We start from the raw sequence: 27,393 nt of genomic DNA on the forward strand, positions 1-27,393 counted from the left end.
GGAATCCATCGCAACCCCCTAAGTTACGTATCCTTCCCATTCGCTTCAGTAATGCACCACGGGCGAGTACGTCGCAAGAACGGCAGTCTCAGAGCCTCCAAAGCTGGCCAGCGTCGCAACATGTCCCATTTGATACCCGATAATGCCCCTCCACCTCAATCCAAAACCGTCACCGTTAGCGACGATAGTCCTGATACCTCCGACGCCGCCTCGAACACTTCAGCGACCACCGTTATCACCAATACCTCCAGCGTCCCTGCCACCTCTCCCACTAACGGGGTTGATCCCGTGAAGAAAGCTATGGCCCGCAAGGCTTCGTCGCCGATGGCGCCCCCTTTCATGGTGTCCGCGCCGGGCAAGGTCATCGTCTTCGGTGAACATGCCGTCGTGCACGGCAAGGCTGCCATGGCCGCCGCAATCTCCCTCCGCTCCTACTTCCTCGTAACCACTCTGTCGAAATCACAGCGCACCATTACCTTGAACCTCCGGGACATGGATTTCAACCACACCTGGAACATTGACGATCTGCCCTGGGATTTCTTCAAACAACCCTCCAAGAAGAAGTACTATTACGACCTAGTAACTAGCCTCGACGAAGAATTGTACGACTCTCTGAAACCATGTGTTGAAGATATATCGCCCAAGGCGCCCGAGGAGATACGGAAGAAACACAAAGGGTCGGCGCTGGCGTTCCTGTACCTATTTTGCTCCTTGGGCTCACCCCAGCACCCAGGAGCTATATATACTTTGCGCTCGACCATCCCCATGGGTGCAGGTCTTGGAAGCAGCGCCAGTGTCTGCACTTGTTTCAGTGCTGCATTGTTACTTCAGATCCGTACTCTAGCAGGCCCACATGATGATCAGCCCCCGGATGAAGCGGAGTTACAGATCGAGCGTATCAACCGGTGGGCTTTTGTCGGAGAATTATGTATACACGGAAACCCAAGTGGTGTGGACAACACGGTCTCTACTGGCGGCAAGGCCGTAATTTTCAGGAGAGAGGACTACTCGAAGCCCCCGAAAGTTATACCGCTACCTAATTTCCCTGAATTACCGCTCTTGCTTGTTGACACACGACAGAGCCGCTCGACGGCGGTCGAAGTTGCCAAAGTTGGGAAGCTCAAGAAGGAACACCCACTCGTCACCGAATCGATCCTTGATGCCATTGATAAGGTGACTGTGTCCGCTCAGAGTGCGATCCAGGGGGTGGAGGGTGATAGTATCGATAAGGAGACTCTCGAACATATCGGAACGCTGGTTCGTGTCAACCACGGTTTCCTAGTTTCCCTGGGGGTATCTCATCCGCGACTGGAGCGAATCCGGGAACTGGTCGACTTTGCCAATATTGGTTGGACAAAGTTGACTGGTGCGGGCGGCGGTGGTTGTGCGATCACACTCCTGCGCCCAGATGCCAGTGTGGACGCGCTCCGTGAGCTGGAGCGCAAACTCGCTGCAGAGAATTTCTCCAAGTATGAGACAACCTTGGGTGGAGACGGTATTGGAGTCCTCTGGCCAGCGGTGCTGCACAACGGCACTGATGAAGAGGGCGGCGAAGAGATCGACCAGCAGAAGTTTGAAAATGCCGACGGACCCGAAGGCATCGAGCGCCTTGTTGGCGTCGGCGTTCAAGAACGTCGGGAAGGCTGGAAATTCTGGAAACGAGCTGTCTGAACTCGACTTTCCCTCACCCTCTCTCATTTCATCGGAACTCTTTACGATCATTTCCCCTTACGTCCGAGCTTGGTGTTAGGGCATTGCACGATTGCATATTCTATTTGTTTAATCGACTTTCAATTCCCCTTTTTCTTCTGTTGTCATGGCTTCACTATACTTACTATTCTCTTCCCTTCTGTGTATAATAATTCTTTCCAGATTCTTCGACACGCCTCTTATCTAACTACGGAATATATTCCTTATCATACACATTTTATTGACCCCCCTTTTCTTTTCTTTTCTTTCAATCTTTCTTCAAATGATGCGTCAGGGACCCAGGCTTCAGTGAACAACTTATCTCATGCTTTATGTTGTATCTAAGTAATCCAGCGATGCCAGTGTCAAGTCAAGAAGTGTATTCAGCCCCTCTTATGTGTATACTTGAACTTCAAGTATCTGGCACTGAAAATAACAATATTACTAATGTACTACTACCAATATCATAGAACGCTAAATATACACTCCCAGCGATATGAACAAAGCACAGAAGAAAGGACGTATATCCTTTTCACGTTCATCATCAATTACAGTACCAGGCTGGTACTTGGACAAACAAACACAAGAAAGAGGTTAAAGATAGTGGTCCCATTCTATGATTACCCCATTGTAGTCTCCCAGCCCTTTTCTATCATCACATCCATCCAATAGACGCCCGGCTCCCCGGCGTCCATACGCCGCCAAACCTCCCGCACCAGCTGCAGACAGACACTAATGGGCTTGGGAGGGAGCACGTGAAGATACGAGGTGAGGCGGCCAAGGATGAACCGACGACTTTGCGAGACGTCAATGGCATGGGAGGAGATACTTGGGCCGTTGCTGCTATCGAGAGTGGCGTCAAGTGGGGGCAGACGGGGCAGACGAAGCTCGCTACTCGAGGCTACGAGGAGGAAGGGCTGGAGACATCGGGTGCGGGACTCAAGGGGGATGGTCTTTAGGCGGGAGAGAGTTGTGAGGGTAAATTCGGTCAGCCAGGCGTCGTAGTAAGAGTCGGAGTCGGAGCCTGAATGTGCGGTGGTTGATGTTGTTGTTGGATCGGCGGAGTCGGTGGGTTTTGCGGGCGGACATGAAGGGTCGCAGTACCAGGGTGTACTACTGCCCACTGGAGAGGAGAGGAACGGATCTTGCATGGTTGGTTCTGGAGCTTGCGGGTTTGGGGAAGGTCGTTGTGTGGGTAGTCGTCGGCGAAGAAGATCGGGAAAGACCCGGTATAATTGCATTAGACCGGTACAGCGGTATACTTCGGCCATTGTGAGAAGATGCCAGACTGGGGTTTCGTCGTCGCCTGGGCTGATGATTTCAGCTTCAGCTGGGTGCGCCAGACTCAAAAGTCGCTCTTCTAGCTCTGTTGCTTTTGCCATGGCGCGCTGGGCGCGTGCAATGTCTGAGTGTGAGGTAAAGCAGCGGGAGCGAATTCGTTTGCGCTCCCTACGTATAAGCCTTCCTACTTCTTGGACGGTATGCTGGGTGTCGCGGGCTATGCCGGTCCATGGATGGGGAACGCGTTGTAGGACGAGCGATTCACCTGTTGCGGCGGCTGCGGAGCCTGGCAACACCGCCGAGTCATCCGCCACAAAGGATAGGAGCATTTCCCAGTAGACCAAAGCTTCTTCAAAAAATTGATGGTTATTGCTACGGCCTGGAATTGGTGGTCCGGCGTGCTTGGTGTCCAGATGATTTCGCAGCAGGTTGAAGAAGGAAATGCCAAGGTCCTTGGGGTCGTGCCAGCTGGCTGTTTGACCAAGCATCAAGAGAGCTAGGAGTGACTTGTCGTCCAGGGCAGACTCCTTTGTGATGATATCGACTGCCTCGTCACGCATTTTCCGGCCTAACGGGCCGAATTGAGGGAAGTCGTGGACGAGTGTTGCAGCAGCCATGCTCTGCATGGTCCGACACATGGCCAACGACGAGCCCCATAGTCGGGATACTGTCGACCGGAATGGGTTCATCTGACTGTCATAGCTTGAAAACAAGGCCGCTACCTCTTTGAAGTAGTACTCCACGAGTGTCCACGAAGGATTGTTGAGGGGCTGCGGGATCGATGTGAAGTCCCGCTGTGCTGGCCTTGAGCCAGGTGGAGGGTAGTGGCGTACAATAGTAGAAGGTGAAAAGCCAGGAAAGATGTGAGGCTCATCTTGTAGAATCGGTGCGGCCAAAGAGAACAACCCGAACGGATCATCTGCATTAGTTCCCGGTGATTCGAAGTTCAATGCTGGGTTATTTTGGCTAGCTGTTGATGCCGATGCTGGAGAATGGAGGTCTGCCAGTTCCGGTAGTGAGCCTGACTGCTGTAAGTCCCATAAGTTGTCACATATACCGCCTGGTCCGCCTAGTTCAAGACCTCGAGGATTGGCCGGGCCGTCGGAAGTGGTAAAGTTGAGGCTGTCACCATCCGTGGCCAAAGACTGAGTCAGCGGGTCAACATAGTCGGCAGCGCTGGTAGTCAGATTTTTGGGATCGGAACTTTGATTCGGGATAGTGTTAGAATCACTGGGAATATCCCCAGCGGGATCTTTGTTCGGCTCCCCGTGGGCCTGCGGCGGATACTTGGTGACCCAACGCAGAGACTGGACATATCCAGGGCAATTGACACCCAGGCGGGTGCATCGACTACAATGAGGTCGTTCTTCCCCGCATTTTACCTATTAATAGGCGAAGCATCAAAATTAATGTTTGGGGCCACATGGGGCGGGACTATGTAGCCACCGCGCAAAGGATACTAAACTCACTCGTTTGCTCTTGCACCGAGCACATCCATTACGAGACTTTTTGACACGACGCATTATCGGTCCGAGGTGGGCTCATGGTAAGTTGAGGATAAAGAAAGCGAACAGGTGGACATGGCAGAGGATGAGGAGACGATGGCCATGTCAAGTTGGAGAATGCGGGGGACATTTTGCCTGGCCTTATCGCGGGCCAATGACCATCGTAGGGGACTTTTTGTCCTCTTCGGGAAGCGCACGTTGCCTTCATGCATCATCGTGGACAATAACTGGACTTTCTGGATTGGCTGCTTCAAAATGCGCTGGTGACCGCCACTGGTAGTGGCTCTGAAAAGGACCCGGGTCAAGTAGTGGTTGCTTCCCCAGATGAACATGAAGCAAATGGCGATGAAGGGTGGAGGAAAACAATGGCAGACAGGCCAGAACAATCACCCAAAATGGCTGGCCGCCTTGATATTGTTCTGTTGGTGCCTGAGGCAATAATACCCCACCCGCACGGAGAGGCACTCATTTTGGCGCATATCAATCCATCCACTGGAATATCTTCACCGTTTTGTTGTATCGCGCAGTCCTCTTTGCACGTTGGAAAGTAACTCCGACACCCAATAGCATATAGACTGTTTACTGCAGACTCAACTTGCTTCGTGTGTGAGCAAGTATACGTACTCAAGCTTGGCCTTTGGTGCCCCGGATTTTACCGGACGTCATTCACTGCCCCGTCGGGATATCGGACAAGGATCTAATTTGGATTGTCCCAGAGACATCAGGGTGCAAGCTGGTTGAAACTTCAGCTCACCTATATATTAAATCGAGGGTCTCCTTGGTTGTGTATAGCGTGAACCATCGTACCCCTGACCAGCTGTTTAAAGTGTTTACTAGCCGCTATATCTAGAAAGTACTTACTTTCAAGTTGAAACATGGAAGGAAAATACGCGTCTGATACCGAATGGGCTTCCATACAGCCAATTCCTCTGAATGATGGCTCCGATTCAGGAGCCCAGCCATTGGCTACCATTGCCTATCCTTCGCATTATCTCGAGGCCACATCGTATCTGCGAGCGGTCATGGCGGCCAACGAAATGTCGGAAAGGGCACTGAAGTTGACTGAAGACATTATTTCGATGAATCCGGCACACTATACCGTATGGTAAGCTTGTCTTGTTCGACCCGCGTATGATACTATTGGGACAGGCAGCTAACTAGGACTATCAGGATTTACCGAGCTAAGATCCTCTTTGCTTTGGGCAAAGACCTCAAAGACGAGCTGGAATGGCTCAACGGCGTCTCACTCAAGTATCTGAAAAATTATCAGATATGGTATGGCAAACTGTCCCTTTCATCCCATTCTATATTGGCGCATCTAACTTTCACCAGGCACCATCGTCAAGTTCTCATGTCACGCACAGACTACTTCCCGAGCCCACCAGCTAAGGAGCCAGACTTCCTTATGGAAATGTTTGCACAAGACTCCAAGAACTACCATGTTTGGACCTACCGTCACTGGTACGTCCGCCACTTCAAGCTCTGGGATGCCCCGCGGGAAATCCAGGACGTGGAGGCCCTCATTGCATCGGATGTCCGCAACAACTCCGCCTGGAACCACCGCTTCATGCTCCGGTTTGGCCCGCGCGATAACGAGCCAGATGCTGGGATGCCCAATAGCGGCGGAGACCCTTCGGAGAAGGGCCGACTAGCCGTTGTTGATGAAGACGTCGTCGACGCTGAGCTGCAGTACGCTAAATCCAAGATTGTCCGGGCGCCCGAGAACCGCAGCCCGTGGTCATATGCACGGGGAGTATTGCGTGCCGCGGGTCGGCCTCTTTCGGAATGGAAGGAATTTGCTGGCAAGTTCGTCGTCGATAAGGAAGATGGTAGTGTTGAGGTCAAGAGTAGCCATGCTGTAGAATGGCTGGCTGATGTATTCATTGCGGAAAGCGAGCCGGCATCGGAACAGGAAGCCGTCCGTATGCTTACCTTACTGAAGGAGAAGTATGATCCCGTTCGATCTAACTATTGGGATTATCGCATTCGGACGATTACCAGTACAGCCGTGCCTGCAACAGCATGAAAACCTTGTATATTGCTAGCGAGAAGTCTAGGATGGAGAATTAGCTGCTAGAGTGATTCTAAGGCTGTGATTCCAGATCATCAGAAAAAAGGTTCTGCTAATATTATATCATATATCAAACAAGCACGCTGTGTCGTACATCATTAACCTGTATAGTGAGACCCATGCAACCCAAATTTCCACAAGAAACAAACAAAACCAACAGATACACCATAACCCATTGAAGCATTAGCCATGAAATTCACAATCACTCAGATGCCCACCCATCAGCCAGCATCTTCCTCCATTCTGCCGCCATATCAATAGTAACATTGCTGCCACCGCAGACAATAATAACGACGCGACTGTCTGCATTCAAGTCCGGCACCAACTCCTTCAACTTAGACTGCATCCCCCCAGCAGAGGCCGACAGCGACAGCGAAGGAACCGGACCATCATCCTCATTCTCCCCAGCAGACAGCCGATCATCTCCATACCCTTCATCCTTACTCACATACCCAACATCCATGCCCCTCTTCCTCTTCTGACCCGCAGCCACCATCTTCGAAGAAGAAGATGATGAAGAAGCACAGCTAGACCCCCCAACCGCAGCCTCCACACAAACACCACAAGCCAACTCAACCAACAACCTCTCATCATCCACAAGCCTCATCACGCCCCTTGCGGCCTCCGCATCCGAAAACACCGCACTGTGCACCTTCACGCCCGGCGGCGGCTTCACCGCATACTGAAACGTTCTCTCAGAGACCTTAATAGCCCCCAACGACGTAGCCTGCGACGTGATCTTCGGCAACGAGATTAGTTCGTTACTCTCCAACGCTGTAGCTAGAGAATCCGTGCCCTTGGTCTCAACAGCCACAAGATGAACAGGCTTCGCCGCACCATCATCGGCAACCTTAGCCTTAGCCCTATGCCTCTCAATCCCCATAACCAACCCATTCAACAGCCCTCCACCACCGACACTACAAACAATAGCATCGACCGGCAACGCACGACCGGCATGAACTTTTTCCTCTTCCTCCCCGACAGGCGGCGGGACCTGGTCCACCAATTCATCAATGATAGTGCTGTTCCCTTGCCAGATAGGCTCATTGTCAAATGGATGTAGGGCAATCTTCACAACATCATCATCACTTTCTGCATCATTGTTGTCCTTATTATTCATCACAACATCCTTCATATACTGTCCCGCCTCCGAGAACGTCTCCCCGTACTGAATCACATCCGCTGCACCCGCATTGCGCAGCTTCTGCACCATCAGCGGCTTCGTCGACACAGGCACCACCACTGTGCAGGGGTATCCCAGGCTCCGGGCGGCACAGACGGCAGCTAAGCCGGCATTGCCGCCGGAGGAGGCGTAAAAGTGCACGGGACGGTGGTAGTTCTCGGGTTTGAGGAGGTGAGAGAGGATTTGATTGCCCATGGCGCGGGACTTGAAGGAGCCGCTGGGCTGGATGTTCTCGAGTTTCAGGAAGATTCTACATCCTGCGGCGCGGGAGAGGGTCGTGGATTCGATGAGGGGGGTTGGGGTCCAGGGGGTTTTGTAGGTTGGGGGGTTGGTTGGGGGGAGGATGCTGCCCATTGTGAGTGTGTTGGTATATCGATTTCCCTTCGGGGTGTGGTGATAGTGTTCAATTGGCGATGATGGTGATGATGATGATGATGATGGTTAGTACGACGGTAGTAGAGATGTTATAAAATAAAGTAGATGGTAGTAAGGAGGTGATATGATATGATATGATCTATCAGTTGTTGGGATGAGAAGATATTGTTTTGGATAGACAGTAAGAGAAGAGAAGGGAGGAGAGGAGAGGAGAGGGGACAAGATCAGGTATAAGATAATCAATGTATACTACAGTCAAACAGAGAAAGAAAACCCCTAGAATATGATACAAACCTCATATACTCCCGCCATGATATAGCGCTGAATCCCATAGTTCGTGATATACAACACGGACGCTTTCCGATATAGTCCGCCCAAGTTTGCCGCGGGAAACCCACCCCCAAGAGTTTCCCGTCCCGAGTCTATCTATCAGGAATTCGACCAACCCTTCGCCCAGTCGGCACCCTTTTCCCGTTGATAAACTCGCGCATATTCTGCTCCAGTTATCGCCATACCATGACATAACATAAACCTTCCCTCCACCCCTGCATGCGTATGAATGACGGTCTGGGACCCAGAGCCATCCATAACGCAGTCTCCATCAAGCAGCAAACGGAAAAGCCAAACCCGTTCTATTTCCACAGTCTCCTCCACCAGGCGGAGACCCGTGCTTAAATTGTGCGTGTTTTGGCTGACCGAACGTTCCAATCTGGTGACCGTGATTGGACCCCAGCCCATTCCTGTTATCAAATGGAAAGGACCGCCACATTAACTTTCCACGATAAGAGGGGGAAATAGGATACTCTTTTTAGCATCCACTCCGTAGTCTGCGTCGGAGCCGTACGTCGCCGCCGCATAGCTCCTTTTGGCCGGGTCCGTTCTGTCTACGTGGAACATGTCCAGAAGCTCGTTGGCCTTGGTGGGCATGACAGGCTGCAGGAGGATACCGGCCATTCGCAGTGATTCGGCGACATTGAAGATCGATCGCTGGCGGTCGTTCGGGCTCTTCCATGGTTCTGCGTGGTGGAAGTATTTGTTGGTCTGGGTGGTCCGGGTTAGAATAAGTCTGGAAATAATCACCGATCATAGGGTGGGTCTATCCTTATCCCTTACCTGATCGATTAAGGTAGTGATTTCTTGCAGGGCAGCACGGGGGTTCAGATTTTCCATTTGCTCTGCTATCCTCTTGGGTACATCCTTGAGCATTGTTTCGTACGCCTCATCGGCCGGAGTCGCTGGTGGAAGTCTGCCGCACGTGCCATTCTCGATGTAAGTCCTAAGATTACCCTTGGCACAGCCGATTGCCCGATGTGCAAGGTTTCCGAGCCCCTTCTGCAGTAGCTTCTGATAGTCGCGGATGATGTAAGCATTATCGTAGTCGGCGTCGCCCACCAATGCACCTTGGTGGATGAGGAAGAAACGCATGGAATCCACCCCGAAGCGGTTGATGGCAAAGAAGGGGTTCACCACATTACCCGTAGACTTCGACATCTTCTCACGGTTCATAGTCCAATGTCCATGAACGAGTACATTGCGGGGAAGAGGAAGGTCAAGAGCCATGAGGAATGCGGGCCAGTATACGCAGTGAAAGCTGTTGCTCAATTAGTCAAGGGTTCGCGTATATGGCAAGCTTGAAGGCGAATACGCACCGAACAATATCCTTACCGACGACATGCACATCCGCAGGCCAACCGAGGTGGCTTCCTTGGCCGGGTGCAAACGGGTAGCCTGCCTTGGTCAAGTAGTTGACAAGCGCATCTAGCCAGACATAGACGGTCTGTGTGTTGTCGCCGGGAACCGGAATACCCCAGGTCAGCCGCTCCGCAGGTCTAGAGATTGACAAGTCTTGAAGGCCTTCGGAAACAGATTTGACAACATTGGTTGTATACATCGTCGGGGTAATGAATCCAGTTTTGTATAGATCGAGCAAACGTTCCTGGAAAGCTGACAGACGGAAATGGTAGTTGGTTTCCGACGACCACTCCACCTCCTTTCCTGTCTCAATGGAGACCTGCCTGGGTAAGCTTCGATTGTTTTGGCAGATAGGTTGGCGTGCAGCTTACCATCTTGGTATGCCCAGTCTCGGGGTCCAGCGACTTTTGTACTTGCGTCTGAGGGTAGAATGTCTCATCGCTAACCGAGTACCAGCCTTCGTGCTTCGCGGTGTAAACGTATCCCCGGTGCTCCAACACTTCCTACTCACATGTCAGCCTCAGAGTCATGCGCCCGGGCGTATTTCCCAAGTACATACCCAAAAATACTGAACAGCTTCCTTGTGCGCAGGTTCAGTTGTCCGTATAAAGTAATTGTAGTCCATATTCGCAGCATTTGCTAGAGCCTAAGCTTAGGAGTTAGAATCGATTTCGCACCGGAGCACGACAGTATAGTGAATGCTGCCTACCTCAAACGTCTTGTAATTCATGTCGCAGAACGCCTGCGTATCCATCTCCGCAGCCAACGCGGCCTGCTGAATCTTTACAAAATCAGCCATACTGTGCTAGGCAGTGGTTATTGGCCCGTACCTTCATGCCATGTTCGTCCGTTCCCGTCAGCAATTGTGCGTCAGCGTCTCCGATGAGAGTCCGCCATCTCTTGATGACATCGGCAAGGACCATAGTATACAGATGACCGACATGAGGGGCTATATGAGTCAATGCGTTAGCGGCGAGCGAGAAAGCACAATAAAACATGGGACGAGGTCATACCAGCGTTGACATAGAAAATGGGTGTCGTGACATAGTATGGCTTCTTAGAAGCGCTTTCCGAGGCCGCCGTTGCGAATCGACGCGGACGGATCGTTGTCGCTGGGCGGGCAGTTGCGCGGGGGACGCATCTCCAAGATGGGCGACTGCAGGCCAGGAATTGGCCGGTCCAAGATGCCGCACGAAAACCTGCCCTCGAGATAGCCATTGGCGTGGGACTGCGGAAGGGAGCAATGATGGTTTATTCCAGGCGGCGTTTTCGTCGGAGCTCGATCATCATCTCCGGGTGGTCCAAGCTTCCGTGCCATTTTTCTGCCGTCCGATGCCTGCTCCTCTTCTCCGCGATCGCGCATTCTTACATAGCATCTAGTGTCGTTCACTCTGTTCGACCACCATCTTATAACTCGTTCTTGGACTGTTAAAAAGTTTTCAGGAGCTCAAGTTTCTTGATATTAGGGTCTATATACAGTGTCTTGGCTTGTTTACCGAAATTTTCGTTGAAATCCATCAAACAGTCCCGAATCACAATGGCTCCTCCTTCAGAAGACACATTGACAAAGGTTTCTACGGATGGTATGTCGATCTACGAGAAATATCTCGCCTGCAAAATTCTAATGTGGACTTTCTTTCAGCGGCAACCGACTTTGTCCAGTCCTTCTACCCTGCCCTCGAGAACAACCGTTCCACGATAGCCTCATTCTACAGCCAGCCCACGGCCATGATCCTTTTTAACGGAAACGCTGTCGCCGATGGAGCCGCCGTCCAAGAGATTTTTGTCAACCAAATGTCCCCGACGCATTACGAAGTGCAGTCTGTCGATTGCCAGATTATCAACAAGGCGTATCCGACACCTACCTCGACTGGAGTGAAGCTCCCCACCGAAACGACTGTCAAGGACATGTCTATCTTGGTTGTCGTTAGCGGCTATGTGCGCTTTGGAGAGTCCAGAGATTTGCCCCAACGAGGCTTCAGCGAGACCTTTGTGCTGGTGCCGAATCCTTCCGCCGACGGGCCCAAAGGGAAGCGCAAGCGAGAATGGCTTATCCAAACCCAGAACTTCCGACTCGTCGTATGAAGGAACAAGACCGGGATTTATTTGATGGAAGAGGATGCCTCTCACTACGCCTTTGACGGAAATGACTAGAATTGCTATTGCGGTGTGACAACTTGATAAACACATTATGCGCTATGATCCAAGGACGCGACTACACAATTTGAGCCGAAAAAGGAAAACGGAAGAAACCTTAGGAAATACCCCACGACACGCCAAGCGAAGAATTTTCGAAACAAAGCAACTGCTATCTCGTCACTGAACCGCGGATCTTCGCGGTACACGCATATTTGCTCTGATGCGCTCGAGTAACTCGTCGCGCGATGCGCTTTCGCTGGGCAAAAGGCCCCTCTTGGAGTGACAGTTAGAAACCATTGCTCTTTTTTGGCGACATTGACTGTTTTGTTTACGAGGGAAGAAGAAAACATACAACTCGAAGCCATCTCCGCATTTCATCTGCAGTCCAATTCTCCGGATCTTTTAGACGTCAGCTTGGTATACCTACAATCACAGAGGATATCGATCCGTGCCTCCAGTTGGGTCAGCTTCAGCGGGGAACACATCGCTACCCCAGATGGCCCAAGCGGCCGCTGCAGTCACCATTCCAGCAAAACCTGACAAAGTTAGATCGGACTTTCCGTCAACAATATTCAGCTCAGAATAATATACCTAGAAATAGGTTCTGAGGGCATATTAGCTTACGGACGCCGCTATCATTTCTGGGGCTGATTGTATAGTACCTTGGAGTTCAATGCGCGATCTAAAGGCGTCGGCATTTTGTTCTGGATTAGAGATCGCTGCTATGTATACTTGAGAAACGTATTGCTAGTAGTCACGAAGACGGAAGGAGGCGATGATATCTGTTGAGATGAACAACAAGCTTGTTGCCAGATATCCCAGTAGATATAAGACGGAGGGTGGCTAAAACACTATAGATAGATGTCGATCCCCCGTACTCCGTAGGCAGCCGCCTTATCGATTGCACCGCCACATATATCATTGCGGGATGTCCCGCCACGACGTGGCACGCGGACTAAGGGCTTCCGGGGGGCAACCCTACAGCCCACAGAAGCTAGCTGATTCCCCCGGCCAGCACCGCCCGCCGACGAGCTTCGAGACCCGCGATTGTCATCCAAACCTTCCGTCATCCACGACTACTCAAACGAAAGTCACAAACCCCACTAGCCACCATGCCTCAGGAAATCTCCGACATCAAGCAGTTCATCGAGGTCTGCCGCCGCAAGGATGCGTCCTGTACGTTTACCCGACCTTTAGCCGCTTAGTTATCATGAGGTGGAAAGCTCCGCGGAGCTAGCTCTTTGAGGGGGAAGCTCGAGACGGGTACCCGACTATCATCAAAAGGGCAAATTGGAATGGTTGATCGGGATGGATGAATGATAAGAAGTGGAGGCTAACGCGTGATGGTCTTGTCTTTCAAACAGCTGCTCGCATCAAGCGCAACCCCAAGGACCAGCAGATCAAGTTCAAGGTCCGCTGCTCCCGCTTCGTCTACACCCTTGTCCTGAAGGACTCCGACAAGGCCGACAAGCTCAAGCAGAGCCTGCCCCCTGGTGCGTTTGCTCCCGTCACCTGATCGACTGTTTCTTTGGATGGTGTTATGGAACAAGATACATGTCGTCGGACGCGTTTGTTTCCTTACGACTTGAGATGGGCATTGATGTGGACCTCGGCTATTGCATGACATCATTCGGATTGAGTACTAACATCAATTGTTTTCTCACACAGCTCTCAAGGTTGTCGACGTCTCCAAGGGAGACAAGAAGAAGGCTCTGTAAATACCTTCATCAACACATTGAGGTTGGGACTCGGCGAGGAGGTCGTCGGCGCATGGAATTTAGTCGAAGCATGAATACACTTGTCGATTACGATTAGGAAATTGGCATGGACATGGATTGCTTCTGTGGGCCGGCACGGAGGGTTAATCTATCCTTGAACCAGATTGGTTGTCTCTTCGCGTCTGGTTACCAGTGGACTCTGATATATGTCTTCACATTTCACTGAAACCGGATGACCTACATGACTGGAACTTTTCTGCTAAGGGATTAGCTTTGTCGGAGCACCTTGCATCCTATACAACGTAATGGAGAAAAACAGTTGAAAATTCCATGATACCTCCACTTTCTCCCGATGATGTTATATGAGTCCTTGTGCCCTGGCTATGCTGCGTTGACTGAACAGGCATTGCTAGTCTTGGTCCCATGCTATCCTTTTTGCAGGTCGTAGATTCGTAGTATTGGACTGGCTATGTGCGTTGCCGATCGGACGGTGCCGTGCATGCTGTAGACTCGTGTAACATACGGATTATGCTGTGAAGCCCTCGCCGTTTGTTATGACAGCATACCGTACATACATGCTACCATATCCAGCCTCATTCCATAACACGAGCACAAAGATCTAGTTTGAGATGTACAGTCCAGTCAGACTGCCCCAGTCCTCTGATGTCATAGATTAAGATCTAAGATCTATGTGACAGTATTCTATCATAACCAGCAAATCTACAACAACGTCCCATAAGAGCTCTATCCACTACTCGAGAATCACTCTACCCTCTCATAACCCACTTCAACATACCCCGACACCCCAGCCCTCTCCAAACTCACATCAACCATCTCCCGTCCAAGCGCCTCCCTTTCCCTCCTCAACTCAAACTCCCCAAAGTAATTCGGCTCCTCAGCAACCTTCCGAAACATAGCACCCTCAAACAGCGCCAGACTCCGCTCATTAGCCTGACCAATTTTCACACTCAAACAAGCAAACTTAAGGACCGCCTCCATCCCCTTCAATGCCGTCGCGGCAGTCTCATCCCTGCTAACAAACTCATCCAAAATCTCCGCTTCATGGTCAACGATATACCGTAGGAAAGTATTCAGAGCGGCTTTCCCAAAGCCCTTGCGCTGGTTATTCTTCTCGGCTATCATTAGTTCAATTTCCCCGATGATTTGGGGCTCCGCGTCTCCTTCTTCGCCGTCATCGACGCGGAGGAATAAATTGATGTCTCCGACCATTCGATCCGAGGCGTCGTCTGTGTCTTTGATGGCGGGTGTTGAGGTTTCTGTTTGGGATGGTGATGGGAGACAGACGATGAATGTTAATTTGTCCGGGTCTTGGCGCCAGCTTTGTTGCATGGCGTATTCTTCCTCTATAGAGAGGGGTTCGGAGGCGGTTGCTTCTTGGATTTCCTAATTTGGCAGGTTAGTAATTGTAGGTATGATATTCGTATATTTACGGTGGGGGTTTGGCTGTCTAAAAAGATTACGATTTTACCTCATCTTTCATCCATTCATGGTATCTTGGAACGTGCCATTTGGAATATGGGACTAAAAGCACCGTGGAGGTGGAAATGGCTATAGAGGGGATTTAGTTAGCTTGCTTGGGTGGTGGCGCATGCAATCAATGCTCCGATATACCTGTCTTGGCATTAAGCAGCATGTCGAAATATCTGGCTCATAAGTCGAAAGTACCCTGACGAGTCTGTTTAGGAGTACGTGAGTATGGATTACTGAGATAGCCGGTTCTCCAGACCCCGATGCGTGGTGGTAGAAGATTGAATTGAAGAGCCGGGACTTTTCCGCGCGGAGCTTGGCACCGCCCACTTTTAATGCACGAATCTCAGATAGCCCTTGTTTCCGATTTAGCCAGCATATCGGTGTCAATGATATGATAAGAAAAGAACAAAACAACAAAGCAGTAGCTCATAAGACTTATATCTCATTAATATATGCTATTGGTATCAGCTGCTTATTGTTGCTCTTGTTGTCCGGCAAATGTGCTAAACTTCACCACTTCCACCTCGAGGGTCTCGGTGTCGACCAAAACTAGTTCTCCGGTTTCCTTGAACTTGGGTATAGATAGAAGGCGCACACGAGGCCCAGATGTGTTATCGTCATCTGTTCCTGTCATCTCCGTGTCGGCTCCGTTCAGCTTCAGTGGGGCATCACCCTCAATTACAGCTGTCTTGAACTGTGGCTGGTTGCCAGCAAAGAAAATATGCGGGCAGGTTTGTATAACGAATGGATCATGTGTTTGGAATGGATAGGACCCTGTTTCCGAGATATCAGCATTTGTACCAGTGGGATCAAGAGGTCAACCAGGAGCTTACATAGTGTATCGGGCGCGGTGGGAACTCCACATCTCCAGCGCAGCATAGCCTCCATGACCCTCATCCTCGCCTCTGAATCTCCAGCACCATCGGCCACATTCCCTTCCTCATCTGCGAAATTCAAATACCGGAGGATGTCATCCACATTCTGACCACTGCTGCCCCATAGTCGCCATCCTTCCACGTCCCCTTCCCACGGGTTCGTTACACTGTCGAACCAACCTGGCTCTTTCTTGTCCTCACCAGCAGGAGGCGGAGCACAGTATGCCCTAGCCTGTGGGAACATAGCACGGTGGATTCCCTGTTGAGGGAGAGAAAAGTTTGCCGGGTCAGATTCGCCTGGCATAAGTGTGACGGGCATACTAGGCAGGATCTCTGCTAGGAAAGAATCAAGTCGCGTAATAGGCGATGCATTATAAGCAGAAGCATCATATCCGTACTTCTTCGGACCGGTCCTTTTCTTTGTAGCGCTATCGGCGTTGACATCCGTAGTCATGCTCGCTCCAACTGAATTTCCCGCAATAATCAACCTAGTGATTGCAGAAGCATCGGGCAGTGCACCTTCAGAAGCACCACCGGTATAACCAAGCAAATAGTCTGCCAAAAGTTCCAAAGCAAGAGTATCGCTCGAAGTTCCGGTGATCCCTAAGCCGCTCACAAATGCGATCTTACCCTTCATGGCTCCCGTTGGTGCGTCCAGTGTATCGCTCCCCCATCGGCGGGGTTGTTGTGGTAGATCAGGCACTTTGGTATCTATAACCTCGAAATCTCCATTTGCGTTCTCGGTTCCCAGGACTGCAATGATGGCTCCTGTGCATAACTGCGTGTTCCGGAGCATGCTCCCAGTTAGGCGCAGTCGGCCGGACTCGTCTTCCAACATAATTTGAGTCAACTCCGGATGAGCAGGATCTTGGTAAGTCGGCCGCGGAGGTGGTGCTAACGTATAGTTCTGTTGCCAGAATTAGAATGAGAGCCATACGCAACAGAGCATTGTAGTATTTCACCTCTTTTGTAAGATCGTCCAAAATATTCGGCTTCAATGGCATGTCCATGTATATCGTTCCTGCGACCCAACAAAGCTCTCCCTGCCTCACGTCGAGGACTCTCTCCACGCGGCGCGCATTTTCTCCAGCGATCTGGCCACCAAACCAAGACATGTCAGCAAACCAGTTTCCCATTTGTATGCTATTGTAATCCTCAATCGAGGTCTTGAAATGCGATGAATGTGACCGGTCTTACACTAAAACCTTCCCATGCTTCGACTGCAATCTCCTCAACTGCGGGCTTGAGTTTTGCCAACCGCAAGAAGTACATGTCGCCATATTGCTGCTGGTAATGCCTATCCTGGCCGCTTCCCAGTCGAAATGTGTCCAAAGGTTTATAATGTGAGGGTACACGGGTGGTTGCGTCAAATTCTTCATTGCTATATGAGCCGCATCGACAGTTAGACTTCATCTTTAGCAAATTTAACAATCGGGGAGATTGACATGCGGGAGAACGAACGTGGGAGGGCGCAGGAACTCGTCGCTGCTTGCCATTTTGGCGTCAATTTATCCGAATACACTTGAATAATTATTTTAATTGTTGACTCATATGGGCGACGGCGACTATGTACTTGAGTGATGTTGTTGGATGCAGCTGGTGGTGCTGAGTGCTTTTGTCCTGTGCTTCTTCCGCCAACGCGATCACGCGTCTTTTGGCGTTGCGTAATTACAGTACCGCTTTGGGCTTCTCCACCTCTGGAAAGCAGGCAACTTGCCAGAGTCCTTCACAACTGACTGAGATCCATGGCTGTTGTTCTAATGGTTTAATGGGATTAACTTTTTACTGTTAATTATTGTGGGTTTACTTTATAGAACTATGCATCATTCGACATCTTGAAGCCTCCAATGGCAATTATCCATGCTGTTGTTTGGCACGCTAGGCATGTTCGACTGAGCTCAATGTTTAGCTACTTTATGAACAGTGACCGCGCATCTAGATGACTCCTAGTACGGATTAAGGGTTAGTAAGTAGATAGCTGGACTAAGAACTGAACTTATGACCCCAGCGAAGCTTCCTGTATCCTAATCTGGGTTTATCCGGTCTCCGACATAAGAAGACCACACTAATTCGCCCTGACTGAAGAACATAGTAGGAAGAGGGATACCTTTCGCTGCAGTCCGACCTAGACAGGATTTACGCCCTCTAGGCTTGGAATTTAGCAGATCTTGGAAGGTTTGTTTCGACCCTACCGGCCTGGTTGAGGACTTTTGCCTTGGCTGATAAGAAGGCCCCTGCACGAGACAGGAAGACTTGGGTTTTGCTTGTATTATCGTGGACATTTTTTGCGCCAAAAATGGTATGCTAAACCTGAAACTCGATAGATGGATGGTCTGGTCCATTTTCGCCAGCGCGCCATCCCTTCATTGAAGTGCTCAAGCATTCCTTCCTTCATTCTAAAGAATGGATTCCCGGAAGTTTACTCCGTGGCAGCAGTGTCCTTCAATCCGACTAAAGCCGAATGACCCAAAACATCATCGGGATACCGGAAGATTAAAATTGCCAGCGAGGGATGTGGCATTGTGTGTGGCATGCCGAATGGATGGAATGCGCCCAATCCACGTTGACTCTTTGGTCCATTATAATATGTATAGGCTTGGTTTCCCTGTTTGGCAGGATTTCTTCGCCCATCCTGTTGACCCATATTCAAGACAGTGATTTGCGGAAAATCCTCGTACTTGGATAGTGGCCTGTCGTCAGAATGCGAGTCCTATTTCCTTTCGGCCACCTGCTGCGCAGTTTTCTACTTACCAGCTTGATAGCGAGCATCGTCACCTCAGCGTATCTCGACGCGTTTTTACGCGGTCTGCACTCAAACCTGTTCATAAGGAGCATCCCAGGATCTCTTGCAACAGCGCCTCAAGGCGCGGTAGGCTACTATCAGCCTCCCCCCGGCCCTGCTGTCACCTATCCTTACCGGGTCTTGACAACTTCTGCGCCATCAAACGAGGAAACAGCGGCAACGACGGTAACGGGTACGAGTATATCGACAGAAACCAAGCAGGAGTCATTGCAAGATGGGAGTAACGGCATCAACGAGTAAGCAGTCCATGTGATACATCAGAGAGAGAGTTGTATAGTTGACAATCTCCTACCTAGGCCACGAAAGAACATTGCGATTATGTCAGGGACAGTGACAGGAACTCAGGTGATCATGGAAGCGACGCAATCTGCGACGGCAAATAGGGACATGATCTTAACTTCAGGCGGCTTCTTGCTCTCAATCCTGCTGGGTATACTGCATCTTTGAACATACTTTCTGTGTCTGATATGAGTTTATGGCCTGTTTCTTTGGTCTTTCGATCGAAGTCATTCGCTCACTGGATTGTGATTTGTCTGCCTTTTATTAGCGATTCCTGTATCAGCTGTGGAGTTTTTCTGCCCAAGTCCAAAAGTTACAATGTCTATTTATAGGATCAATGAAGACCGTAACCAAGCCGCGGCCTTCAGTACACAGCCTCTCTTAGTGACCATAAGAGCAATATATTTGTGCTAGCTCAAAAATATGCACACGACACAACTCCGCATAATTCAGGAACTCAGTCCTTATGATCAGCCATTATCACTGGGATTAGTGCCAAGTTGAAGAAAGGAAGAGCACAATGTGGTCCGAGTGGCAAGAGCGAGCAAAGGCCAATGCCTCGGTCCGTCCGGGTCTAACGCGTTGGAGCTCCGCTTCCCCGCATTTGAGCTCCTCAGGCACAAGCCAGTTCCCCTGCTTTCACCGCGGATCATATGCTCTGCACTAGGATACTTATGCTCAAGAGAAGGCGTTCCTCCAGCAATGGATTTGTTCATACTGCTACAAGCTCAAGTCCTAGAGGAGCCTTCCTATCTCGAAACAACCCACTTTACAATCTATTAGGTAGGCTTGCCCGTTTTTAAGTCAGAGTTTGTTGCTGACCGCATCCCATTGTTTCGATTTATAGACAAATTACCTCCTATATAACAGCGTAACAAACATACCGCTCTACAGTTCTGCTCCCTCGCTCCTGAACCATGTCTCTCCATACCCCCCTTTGCTCATTGCTGAAAATCCAGCATCCGGTCCTGCTGGCAGGCATGGCACGTGCATCCGGAGCACCCCTCGCCGCCGCGGTCTCCAATGCCGGCGGTCTAGGAACAGTCGGCGGGCTAGGCTATACCCCCGAGCAACTATCCGAGATCCTGACCGAACTCAAATCACTTCTTAAAGACCCTTCGCTACCATTTGGCGTTGATTTGGCCTTGCCGCAGGTCGGCGGAGGAGCACGGGCCACGAACCATGACTACACCCACGGGCAGCTGGATCAGCTCATTGACGTGGTCATCTCGCACGGAGCCAAGCTGTTCGTGTGTGCAGTCGGTGTGCCACCGGAGCGGGTCATCAAGCGGCTCCACGACGCGGGCATCCTGATCATGAACATGGTCGGAGCACCCAAGCACGCTGAGAAGGCGTTCAAGCTGGGCGTAGATATTGTTTGTGCGCAAGGAGGTGAAGGAGGTGGCCATACGGGCGACATTCCGTTTTCAGTGCTCGTACCGGCGGTGGTGGATGTAGCGAGGAAGTATAAAAGCCCGTTGACGGGGCAGCCTGCGTTGGTTGTTGCTGCGGGTGGTGTCAATGATGGCCGGAGCTTGGCTGCGGCGTTGATGCTGGGTGCCGCGGGTGTTTGGGTGGGAACCAGGTTTGTCGCTTCAGAGGAAAGTGGTGCGAGTCGCTTGCACAAAGAGGCTGTTGTTGGTGCGCAGTATGGAGAGACGAAACGGACGCTAGTCATATCTGGGAGGCCGCTGCGCATGCTTCCTAATGAATACATCAAGGAGTGGGAGAAGCGCCCCGAAGATATTGCTAGATTGACGGCCCAAGGTATCGTTCCTATTGAGCATGACTTCAAGAACGATAAGGATGTCGATGTGCCGTTTTTGATGGGTGATGTTTCGGCCATCATTAAAGAGATCAAACCTGCCGGTGTGATTGTCCGGGAGATGGTCCAGCAGGCTGTGGATATGCTGAAGAAGGGAGGATCTTATATTAACGGCCCGGCGAGTAGACTTTGATCGAAATATCGGCGCTGCTTCAATTCTCTCCAAGAGCGCTGACATATATGACATGATATTTGTATTGCAAATAATTTTCATGATAGCGTAATAAGTACGTTTAGATGTTAGTGATCTAGCATGTACAAGTACACGAAATAGAAAAGCGAACAAAAGTTAGGACCACGACTTGCAAAACCCCCACAGCTGTGATGGTGCATGTTGCAATTCAAGGCTGACAGCAACCTAAATGAGCAGGGCAACCTATCTTTAAAGAGCCGAACCGCTACAAGATCTGCATACGGAGACAGGAGAGACCCCGAGCGACCAGCGCCACACTGCGCAGTTGCCAATGCACGCTCTCGAGGGGCAAATTTTCAACTCATCAAGGCCAACTACCACGCAGCTGAACAGAGACGTAAAAGAACACCCGAGACAATTGCGGCATTGCCAGCGCAAATGACGAAGACTTCGCAATCGTGTTTGGTCACAAGCCCAAGGAAACATGAACAACGAGAACATGACATTGATGAAAACTGCATTAGTGGCATCCATTGATCATTGCCTTATTTCCGTTGGCTCGCGCTTCCAGCAGGTTGGGCGGCGGGGGAGGCCCAAATACTGGCTTTTCGGTTTGCTGGGGAATATTGCGGTCTCCGTTCATGTCGCCATCCGGGCTGTCGAGCTCGTAGTCATCGTCACTGATTCCTTCATCATCTTCCTCGTCTTCATAGTCCTCATCATATTCACTCTCCGTCCCCTCGTCATCGCCATCCAAATCCGCAGCAAGACCTTGCCCGCGACCCTGGGCTTGCATTCGACGACAAAGTGCTTCCAAATGATGGCTTTTCTTTCGCCACTTTTCTAACTCCTCATGATTCCTTGTGCGCTCCTCCGCCATCTCGAGTATGTTGCGGTTCGTTTGATCGTGCTTCCGTGTAAGGGTGTGGTTTTCCTTCTCTAGCCGTTTGGTCTTTTTGGACATCTCTTCCATTTCTTTGCGAAACGTAAGAAAAAGCTCGTTGCTGTTGTTCAGCGTATCCTCCACCTGCGATATTATTATTACCAGCGGTCAAAACGAGGCTGAGGCCGAGCAAGCCATCGACATCGGTCCATACCTGCTTGAACTTTTCCACGTAGATGTTTAGTTGACTGCGTAGTTCGGCTTCGGTATGCGAGAAGGTAGAGACCTGGGAGCTCAGAGCACGACAACGAGCGGCTTCATTCTCGGCTGTACGGCGCTGCTCTTCGTACTTGGCGGTAAGGCATTGTATCTCGGCATCCTTGCTGCGAAGGAGTGCCTTGTAATGTAACTCGCGCATTTCAAATTTCTCGCCAATAGTTTTGATCTTTGCGCGCAAACTATGATAAGAGGGTCAGAGATTAATGAGCACACCCAGCAGACAGCCGCAACTCACGCTTCGTCTAGATCGATGTCCGCTTTCTCACTGCGGGGATTCCCTTTGGCAGCCATGACGTCCTGAATATCATACAGCAGAGAATCGAGGCGTTCGTTAACAATAAGCCGCGCTTTCTTTTCGGTCTCCTCAAGCTTCTTGTTCTCATCCTATGAACCATCTCGTTTAGCCATCTCCCTACGTGGTGTAGCGTAATAGTGATGCTGTGGAGCTTGGACCAACCTACCTTGACCTTCTTATTTTCCTTGGTTAGCTCCCTACACAGCTTTTCTAATTTATCCTTCATAGTAACGGTTTTGTTCAACTCGGATTTGCCCTTGTCCTGATCCTTCTGCAGTTGATCGGCCCGCTTCTTGCTCTTAGAATAGTCGCGATCTAGCTTCTTCATATCGGCCAGTAGTTCGGTGTACTTTTTGTGAACCGTCTCGAGCCGTGTCATCGGAGATTCGATATTGCTAAGGAGTTGGTTCAGGTCCCTCGTAGCCTTCTTAACTTCGCGCTCTATAGGCAAACAGTCAGCCCATGAAACAACTACTATTCCACTTATTCCACCACTCATGATTATGACGCACCGATTTCTGCCTCCTGATCCTTTTCTCCGGCAGCATCTTGCTCCAACTGCGATATTTTGGCAGCCAAGAGCTTGGATGTCTCATTGGGGTCTGCGACCTTCTTCCCCTTGTTCTTTTTCGACATTGCTGCAGCAGACATTGCTCCGAGTTTTAGAGGATAAAGATCGAGTCGAACTATCGTAGAGCGATTGCGTTGGCGGTGGTCGCGTGGCCAATCCACGAAAACGAAAATTGCGAAGCCGGAACGGTTGGCTAGGACTGGCGGGAAATGGATTCGCTATTCACGCCACGGAGCGGTGGCAACGAGTCGACAAGGAGTGAGCCCGATTCGAAGACGGAGCTGCGGATAGGCAGGGGAGTGTCGTGATCGACAGTGACTCAGTGATTCGAATGTCCAGTGTAGCGGAGAACCTGGGTGGCCTTTTCCCAGACTTGGAGAACTCGGTGGGTAATGGATCCCTAAGGCCCTCTACTAGCCCGGTTCTGCCAAGCTGACCGAAATCACACGGCGTAAGCAGCCTGCAAAGTGTCTTGAGAGTCAAAAGGCAGTTCGGCGACGGAGTCGACTAATGAACGCCGGACGGCTTGAGGATCTTGCCGGGGAGGATTGAATAGTCGTAAGAGGGGGGATGCGCACTTGACCTGCACTAGCCTCTTTTGAAAACTTCTCTTGGCGCCTTTCTAATTTACGGTCCGCCTTCCGAATAGCAGGCCCGATCTCTCGCTCTGCCTTCCTTTCTTTTTTCTCCATTCTCCCTCCACTTTTGCATTCCAACCTCGAATGCTTCCACGGCACGTCACTCGCTTTATCTATCTGATATCGTGCTCGGTGTGGCCAATTGGTTGCGTATCCTAGTCTTTTGCGCTTAATCCCGGTCCGCTCGGGACCGCCATTTCCGACCACCTTTGGTACCCTAATCCCCGGCAGCGGACTCGCTAAAGTACGTCACGGCGTGAGAGTCAAGCCGGTGACCATCAGTCTCTTGCTGTTTCTAGGCTTGGCTATCATCTTCTAAGTAACGCTATGCTGCGTTCATCGTTAGGGGTAGGCCGGAGCCGACTTCCGGCCCTGCAGAAACCCGGGCGTTTACTGAGATCGGATAGCGCTCTGCTCCGCTGGGGCCAGATAAGAAGATCTGCTTCGACTGTCACAAGCCTTGAGAACTTTCCGGAGATCGGTGAAGGAATCCATGGGTTCACTGTTCAGGAGAAGAAGCATGTTCCAGAGCTGCACCTTACAGCAATCCGCTTGAAGCATGACAAAACCGATGCCGACTACATCCACGTGGCTAGAGAAGACAAGAACAATGTCTTTGGTATTGGGTTCAAGACGAATCCTCCGGATGCTACTGGTGTGCCGCATATCTTGGAGCATACTACACTTTGCGGAAGTGAAAAGTGAGTTTCCTTAAACATGTCTTGAATGCCTGACATGCTGGCCCCAATGACTAACCCGGATCTTCCTACCTAGATATCCCATCCGCGACCCTTTCTTCAAGATGCTACCTCGATCTCTTTCAAACTTCATGAATGCTTTCACCTCCGCTGACCATACTACCTACCCTTTCGCCACGACAAACCCGCAAGACTTCCAGAATCTCCTTTCGGTCTATCTTGACGCCACTTTCCATCCGTTGTTGAAGGAAGAAGATTTCAGACAAGAAGGTTGGCGTTTAGGTCCGGAAGATCCTCGCGCCATACTGGCCCGCGGGGAACAATCGCAGGCGGACCAGAAGCCAGAAGATATTCTCTTCAAAGGTGTCGTCTACAACGAGATGAAGGGCCAAATTTCGGACGCCAATTATCTTTACTACATCAAATATAAGGAGAACATCATTCCTGCGCTCAACAACTCTGGAGGAGATCCCCAGTACATCACCGATCTGACCCACAAACAACTGGTCGAATTTTCGAAGCGCAATTACCACCCCAGCAATGCCAAGATTTTTACCTATGGTGATATGCCACTGAGCGCTCATCTCCAACAAATTGGGGGCGTGCTGGATGGTTTCCAAAAGGGAGAGGCCGACACTGCTGTTAAGCTACCGATCGATCTTTCTCACGGTCCTCAGAGCGTGACTGTTTCGGGGCCGATCGACACATTCGCCAGCGAAGACAAACAGCACAAAACGTCGACTTCATGGTATATGGGGGATGCTGCTGATGTTGTCGAGACATTCTCGGCCGGTATTCTTTCCTCGCTGCTCCTTGACGGTTATGGATCGCCTTTGTATCGAGCCTTGATTGAAAGTGGCTTAGGGTCCTCATTCACCCCTAATACGGGCCTTGACTCTTCAGGTCGTGTACCCGTGTTCTCAGCTGGTGTTACCGGTGTGAGCGCAGAAGAAGCACCTAAAGTCAAAGCTGCCATTCAACAAGTCTTCAAGGAGTGCCTCGCTACTGGCTTCAGTGACGAGAAGGTGCGGGGTTTCCTTCACCAATTGGAACTTGCTCTGAGACATAAGACTGCCAACTTCGGTATTGGTGTCATGGAGAAGACCATCTCCTCATGGTTCAATGGCTCCAATCCCATGAAGGAACTCGCCTGGAATGAGGTCATTGATGAGTTCAAGAGCAGATATGAGAAGGGGGGCTACCTGGAATCCTTAATGCAGAAGTATCTCATGAATGACAATTGCTTGACTTTCACAATGGTCGGCAGTCCTACTTGGAACCAAGAATTGGACGAACAAGAAATGGTGCGGAAGGAGGAAAAGTTCAACAAGCTCATTGAGCAGCATGGCTCTTTGGAAAAGGTGGTTGCTAAGCTTATAGAGGAAGAGCTCCAGTTGCTGAAAACTCAAGAAGAGGCACAGAACGCAGACCTGTCATGCCTTCCTTCCCTTCGTGTTGCTGATATTTCTCGGGAGAAAGAGCGCAAGCCAGTTCGAGAGTCGAAGGTTGACGGCGTAGACGTCGTCTGGCGCGAGGCTCCAACCAACGGCTTAACCTACTTCCAAGCGTTGAACGCGTTTGAAGATCTGCCAGACGATCTCCGTCTCTTGATGCCACTGTTCAATGACTGTATAATGCGTCTGGGTACAGCCAGCAAGTCAATGGAGCAGTGGGAGGATATCATCAAGTTGAAGACGGGTGGCATCTCCACGTCCTCCTTCCATATCTCATCCCCAACGCAGCTTGGAAAGTTCGCGGAGGGTCTTCAATTCTCTGGTTTTGCCTTGGACAAGAACATCCCGGAGATGCTGGAGATCATGACTACACTTGTCACTGAGACCGACTTCACTAGTCCCAGTGCGCCAGCCATGATCCAGGAACTGCTACGACTGACGACCAACGGCGCCTTGGATGCAGTGGCTGGATCAGGTCACCGTTATGCCCTTAATGCCGCTGCAGCGGGTCTTTCCCGTAGTTTCTGGGTTCAAGAGCAACAATCCGGCCTTGCCCAGTTGCAAGCTACAGCTAATCTGCTGCGAGATGCAGAGACCTCGCCAGAACGCCTTGCGGAATTGGTTGATAAGCTTCGCCAGATCCAGTCGTTTGCTATCTCTAGATCCTCTGGTCTCCGTGTTCGGATGGTTTGTGAGCAGAGCAGCGCGAAGCAAAATGAGTCGGTACTACAAAAGTGGCTTACGGGCTTACCACAACTCCGCTCACCGACATCTACACCCAGCATTTCAGCTCTCGGCTTGGGTACCCACAAGGCGTTCTATGACATGCCTTATAAGGTCTACTACTCAGGCTTGGCTATGCAAACCGTCCCTTTCACCAGTTCATCCAGTGCATCTCTTAGCGTCCTTTCTCAGCTTCTTACACATAACTACCTCCACCCAGAGATTCGTGAGAAAGGCGGCGCCTATGGCGCGAGTGCCATGAATGGTCCAGTGAAGGGAATGTTCGCTTTCACTAGTTATCGGGACCCTAATCCTGTTAACACCCTGAAGGTCTTCCAGAACAGTGGTGTCTTCGCCAGGGACCGAGCTTGGTCGGAACGGGAGCTCAACGAGGCGAAATTGGGTATCTTCCAGGGTCTTGATGCCCCAATGAGCGTTGATGAAGAGGGTGCGAGATATTTCATGAGCGGCGTGACCCATGAGATGGATCAGCGCTGGAGAGAGCAGGTCCTTGATGTCACGGCTAAGGATGTCAACGAAGCAGCTGAGTCCTTCTTGGTCCAGGGTTCGCAGCGGTCCGTGTGCCTTCTCGGTGAAAAGAAGGATTGGATTGAATCGGACGGCTGGGATATGAGGAAACTTTCCATGGGAGTCTCTGGTGAAACTGACCAGGCTGCTATGGACGCGCAGGATGCCGCGGCATCCGCTTAGACGCACTACTAGACGTTCCTAATTAGGAACGCGATTGATACCTACGTTGTTGCTTTTCACTGACTTTGAGTTCTTGGTAGAA

The 27,393-nt window shown here is 50.8% G+C and overlaps 14 protein-coding genes across 14 annotated transcripts; 6 read left to right on the forward strand and 8 right to left on the reverse strand.

Moving 5' to 3' along the window:
• Positions 1 to 324: 324 nt before the first annotated feature.
• On the forward strand, positions 325 to 1,671 carry An04g02190 (uncharacterized protein; the record flags this gene model as incomplete). The annotated part of the gene is made up of 1 exon (XM_001401550.3): positions 325 to 1,671. The coding sequence occupies one exon, from the start codon at positions 325 to 327 to the stop codon at positions 1,669 to 1,671; it is 1,347 nt and encodes a 448-aa protein (XP_001401587.3).
• A 638-nt stretch (positions 1,672 to 2,309) lies between these two features.
• Positions 2,310 to 4,468, reverse strand: An04g02200 (uncharacterized protein; the record flags this gene model as incomplete). The annotated part of the gene is made up of 2 exons (XM_059747354.1): positions 2,310 to 4,320; positions 4,440 to 4,468. 2 exons carry the CDS (start codon positions 4,466 to 4,468, stop codon positions 2,310 to 2,312), a joined length of 2,040 nt encoding a protein of 679 aa, XP_059606884.1.
• An 882-nt stretch (positions 4,469 to 5,350) lies between these two features.
• On the forward strand, positions 5,351 to 6,501 carry An04g02210 (uncharacterized protein; the record flags this gene model as incomplete). Its single annotated transcript, XM_001401552.1, has 3 exons — positions 5,351 to 5,580; positions 5,646 to 5,750; positions 5,808 to 6,501. The coding sequence occupies 3 exons, from the start codon at positions 5,351 to 5,353 to the stop codon at positions 6,499 to 6,501; spliced, it is 1,029 nt and encodes a 342-aa protein (XP_001401589.1).
• A 247-nt stretch (positions 6,502 to 6,748) lies between these two features.
• Positions 6,749 to 8,083, reverse strand: An04g02220 (uncharacterized protein; the record flags this gene model as incomplete). Its single annotated transcript, XM_059747355.1, has 1 exon — positions 6,749 to 8,083. The coding sequence occupies one exon, from the start codon at positions 8,081 to 8,083 to the stop codon at positions 6,749 to 6,751; it is 1,335 nt and encodes a 444-aa protein (XP_059606885.1).
• A 789-nt stretch (positions 8,084 to 8,872) lies between these two features.
• On the reverse strand, positions 8,873 to 11,014 carry An04g02230 (uncharacterized protein; the record flags this gene model as incomplete). The annotated part of the gene is made up of 8 exons (XM_001401554.3): positions 8,873 to 9,145; positions 9,218 to 9,695; positions 9,754 to 10,115; positions 10,168 to 10,299; positions 10,356 to 10,442; positions 10,506 to 10,577; positions 10,627 to 10,745; positions 10,810 to 11,014. The coding sequence occupies 8 exons, from the start codon at positions 11,012 to 11,014 to the stop codon at positions 8,873 to 8,875; spliced, it is 1,728 nt and encodes a 575-aa protein (XP_001401591.1).
• A 319-nt stretch (positions 11,015 to 11,333) lies between these two features.
• On the forward strand, positions 11,334 to 11,881 carry An04g02240 (uncharacterized protein; the record flags this gene model as incomplete). The annotated part of the gene is made up of 2 exons (XM_001401555.1): positions 11,334 to 11,379; positions 11,439 to 11,881. The coding sequence occupies 2 exons, from the start codon at positions 11,334 to 11,336 to the stop codon at positions 11,879 to 11,881; spliced, it is 489 nt and encodes a 162-aa protein (XP_001401592.1).
• A 231-nt stretch (positions 11,882 to 12,112) lies between these two features.
• An04g02250 (uncharacterized protein) lies at positions 12,113 to 12,633 on the reverse strand (the record flags this gene model as incomplete). Its single annotated transcript, XM_001401556.3, has 5 exons — positions 12,113 to 12,208; positions 12,288 to 12,334; positions 12,388 to 12,471; positions 12,527 to 12,539; positions 12,598 to 12,633. 5 exons carry the CDS (start codon positions 12,631 to 12,633, stop codon positions 12,113 to 12,115), a joined length of 276 nt encoding a protein of 91 aa, XP_001401593.1.
• Positions 12,634 to 13,047: 414 nt separating this feature from the next.
• Positions 13,048 to 13,653, forward strand: An04g02260 (60S ribosomal protein eL38; the record flags this gene model as incomplete). The annotated part of the gene is made up of 3 exons (XM_001401557.3): positions 13,048 to 13,111; positions 13,300 to 13,428; positions 13,604 to 13,653. The coding sequence occupies 3 exons, from the start codon at positions 13,048 to 13,050 to the stop codon at positions 13,651 to 13,653; spliced, it is 243 nt and encodes an 80-aa protein (XP_001401594.1).
• A 680-nt stretch (positions 13,654 to 14,333) lies between these two features.
• Positions 14,334 to 15,307, reverse strand: An04g02270 (uncharacterized protein; the record flags this gene model as incomplete). The annotated part of the gene is made up of 4 exons (XM_001401558.3): positions 14,334 to 14,373; positions 14,450 to 15,057; positions 15,143 to 15,222; positions 15,286 to 15,307. The coding sequence occupies 4 exons, from the start codon at positions 15,305 to 15,307 to the stop codon at positions 14,334 to 14,336; spliced, it is 750 nt and encodes a 249-aa protein (XP_001401595.3).
• Positions 15,308 to 15,616: 309 nt separating this feature from the next.
• On the reverse strand, positions 15,617 to 17,515 carry An04g02280 (uncharacterized protein; the record flags this gene model as incomplete). Its single annotated transcript, XM_059747357.1, has 6 exons — positions 15,617 to 15,765; positions 15,817 to 15,918; positions 15,978 to 16,926; positions 16,982 to 17,113; positions 17,217 to 17,400; positions 17,481 to 17,515. The coding sequence occupies 6 exons, from the start codon at positions 17,513 to 17,515 to the stop codon at positions 15,617 to 15,619; spliced, it is 1,551 nt and encodes a 516-aa protein (XP_059606886.1).
• A 923-nt stretch (positions 17,516 to 18,438) lies between these two features.
• On the reverse strand, positions 18,439 to 19,052 carry An04g02290 (hypothetical protein; the record flags this gene model as incomplete). The annotated part of the gene is made up of 3 exons (XM_059747358.1): positions 18,439 to 18,729; positions 18,771 to 18,837; positions 18,937 to 19,052. 3 exons carry the CDS (start codon positions 19,050 to 19,052, stop codon positions 18,439 to 18,441), a joined length of 474 nt encoding a protein of 157 aa, XP_059606887.1.
• Positions 19,053 to 20,018: 966 nt separating this feature from the next.
• On the forward strand, positions 20,019 to 21,059 carry An04g02300 (uncharacterized protein; the record flags this gene model as incomplete). The annotated part of the gene is made up of 1 exon (XM_001401561.3): positions 20,019 to 21,059. One exon carries the CDS (start codon positions 20,019 to 20,021, stop codon positions 21,057 to 21,059), a length of 1,041 nt encoding a protein of 346 aa, XP_001401598.1.
• Positions 21,060 to 21,910: 851 nt separating this feature from the next.
• Positions 21,911 to 23,152, reverse strand: An04g02310 (uncharacterized protein; the record flags this gene model as incomplete). The annotated part of the gene is made up of 4 exons (XM_059747359.1): positions 21,911 to 22,400; positions 22,457 to 22,605; positions 22,683 to 22,957; positions 23,029 to 23,152. The coding sequence occupies 4 exons, from the start codon at positions 23,150 to 23,152 to the stop codon at positions 21,911 to 21,913; spliced, it is 1,038 nt and encodes a 345-aa protein (XP_059606888.1).
• A 900-nt stretch (positions 23,153 to 24,052) lies between these two features.
• On the forward strand, positions 24,053 to 27,311 carry An04g02320 (uncharacterized protein; the record flags this gene model as incomplete). Its single annotated transcript, XM_059747360.1, has 2 exons — positions 24,053 to 24,426; positions 24,500 to 27,311. 2 exons carry the CDS (start codon positions 24,053 to 24,055, stop codon positions 27,309 to 27,311), a joined length of 3,186 nt encoding a protein of 1,061 aa, XP_059606889.1.
• Between the last annotated feature and the right edge of the window lie 82 nt (positions 27,312 to 27,393).

The sequence above is a fragment of the Aspergillus niger genome, assembly GCF_000002855.4.
Source record: "Aspergillus niger supercontig An04".
NCBI lineage: Eukaryota > Fungi > Ascomycota > Eurotiomycetes > Eurotiales > Aspergillaceae > Aspergillus > Aspergillus niger.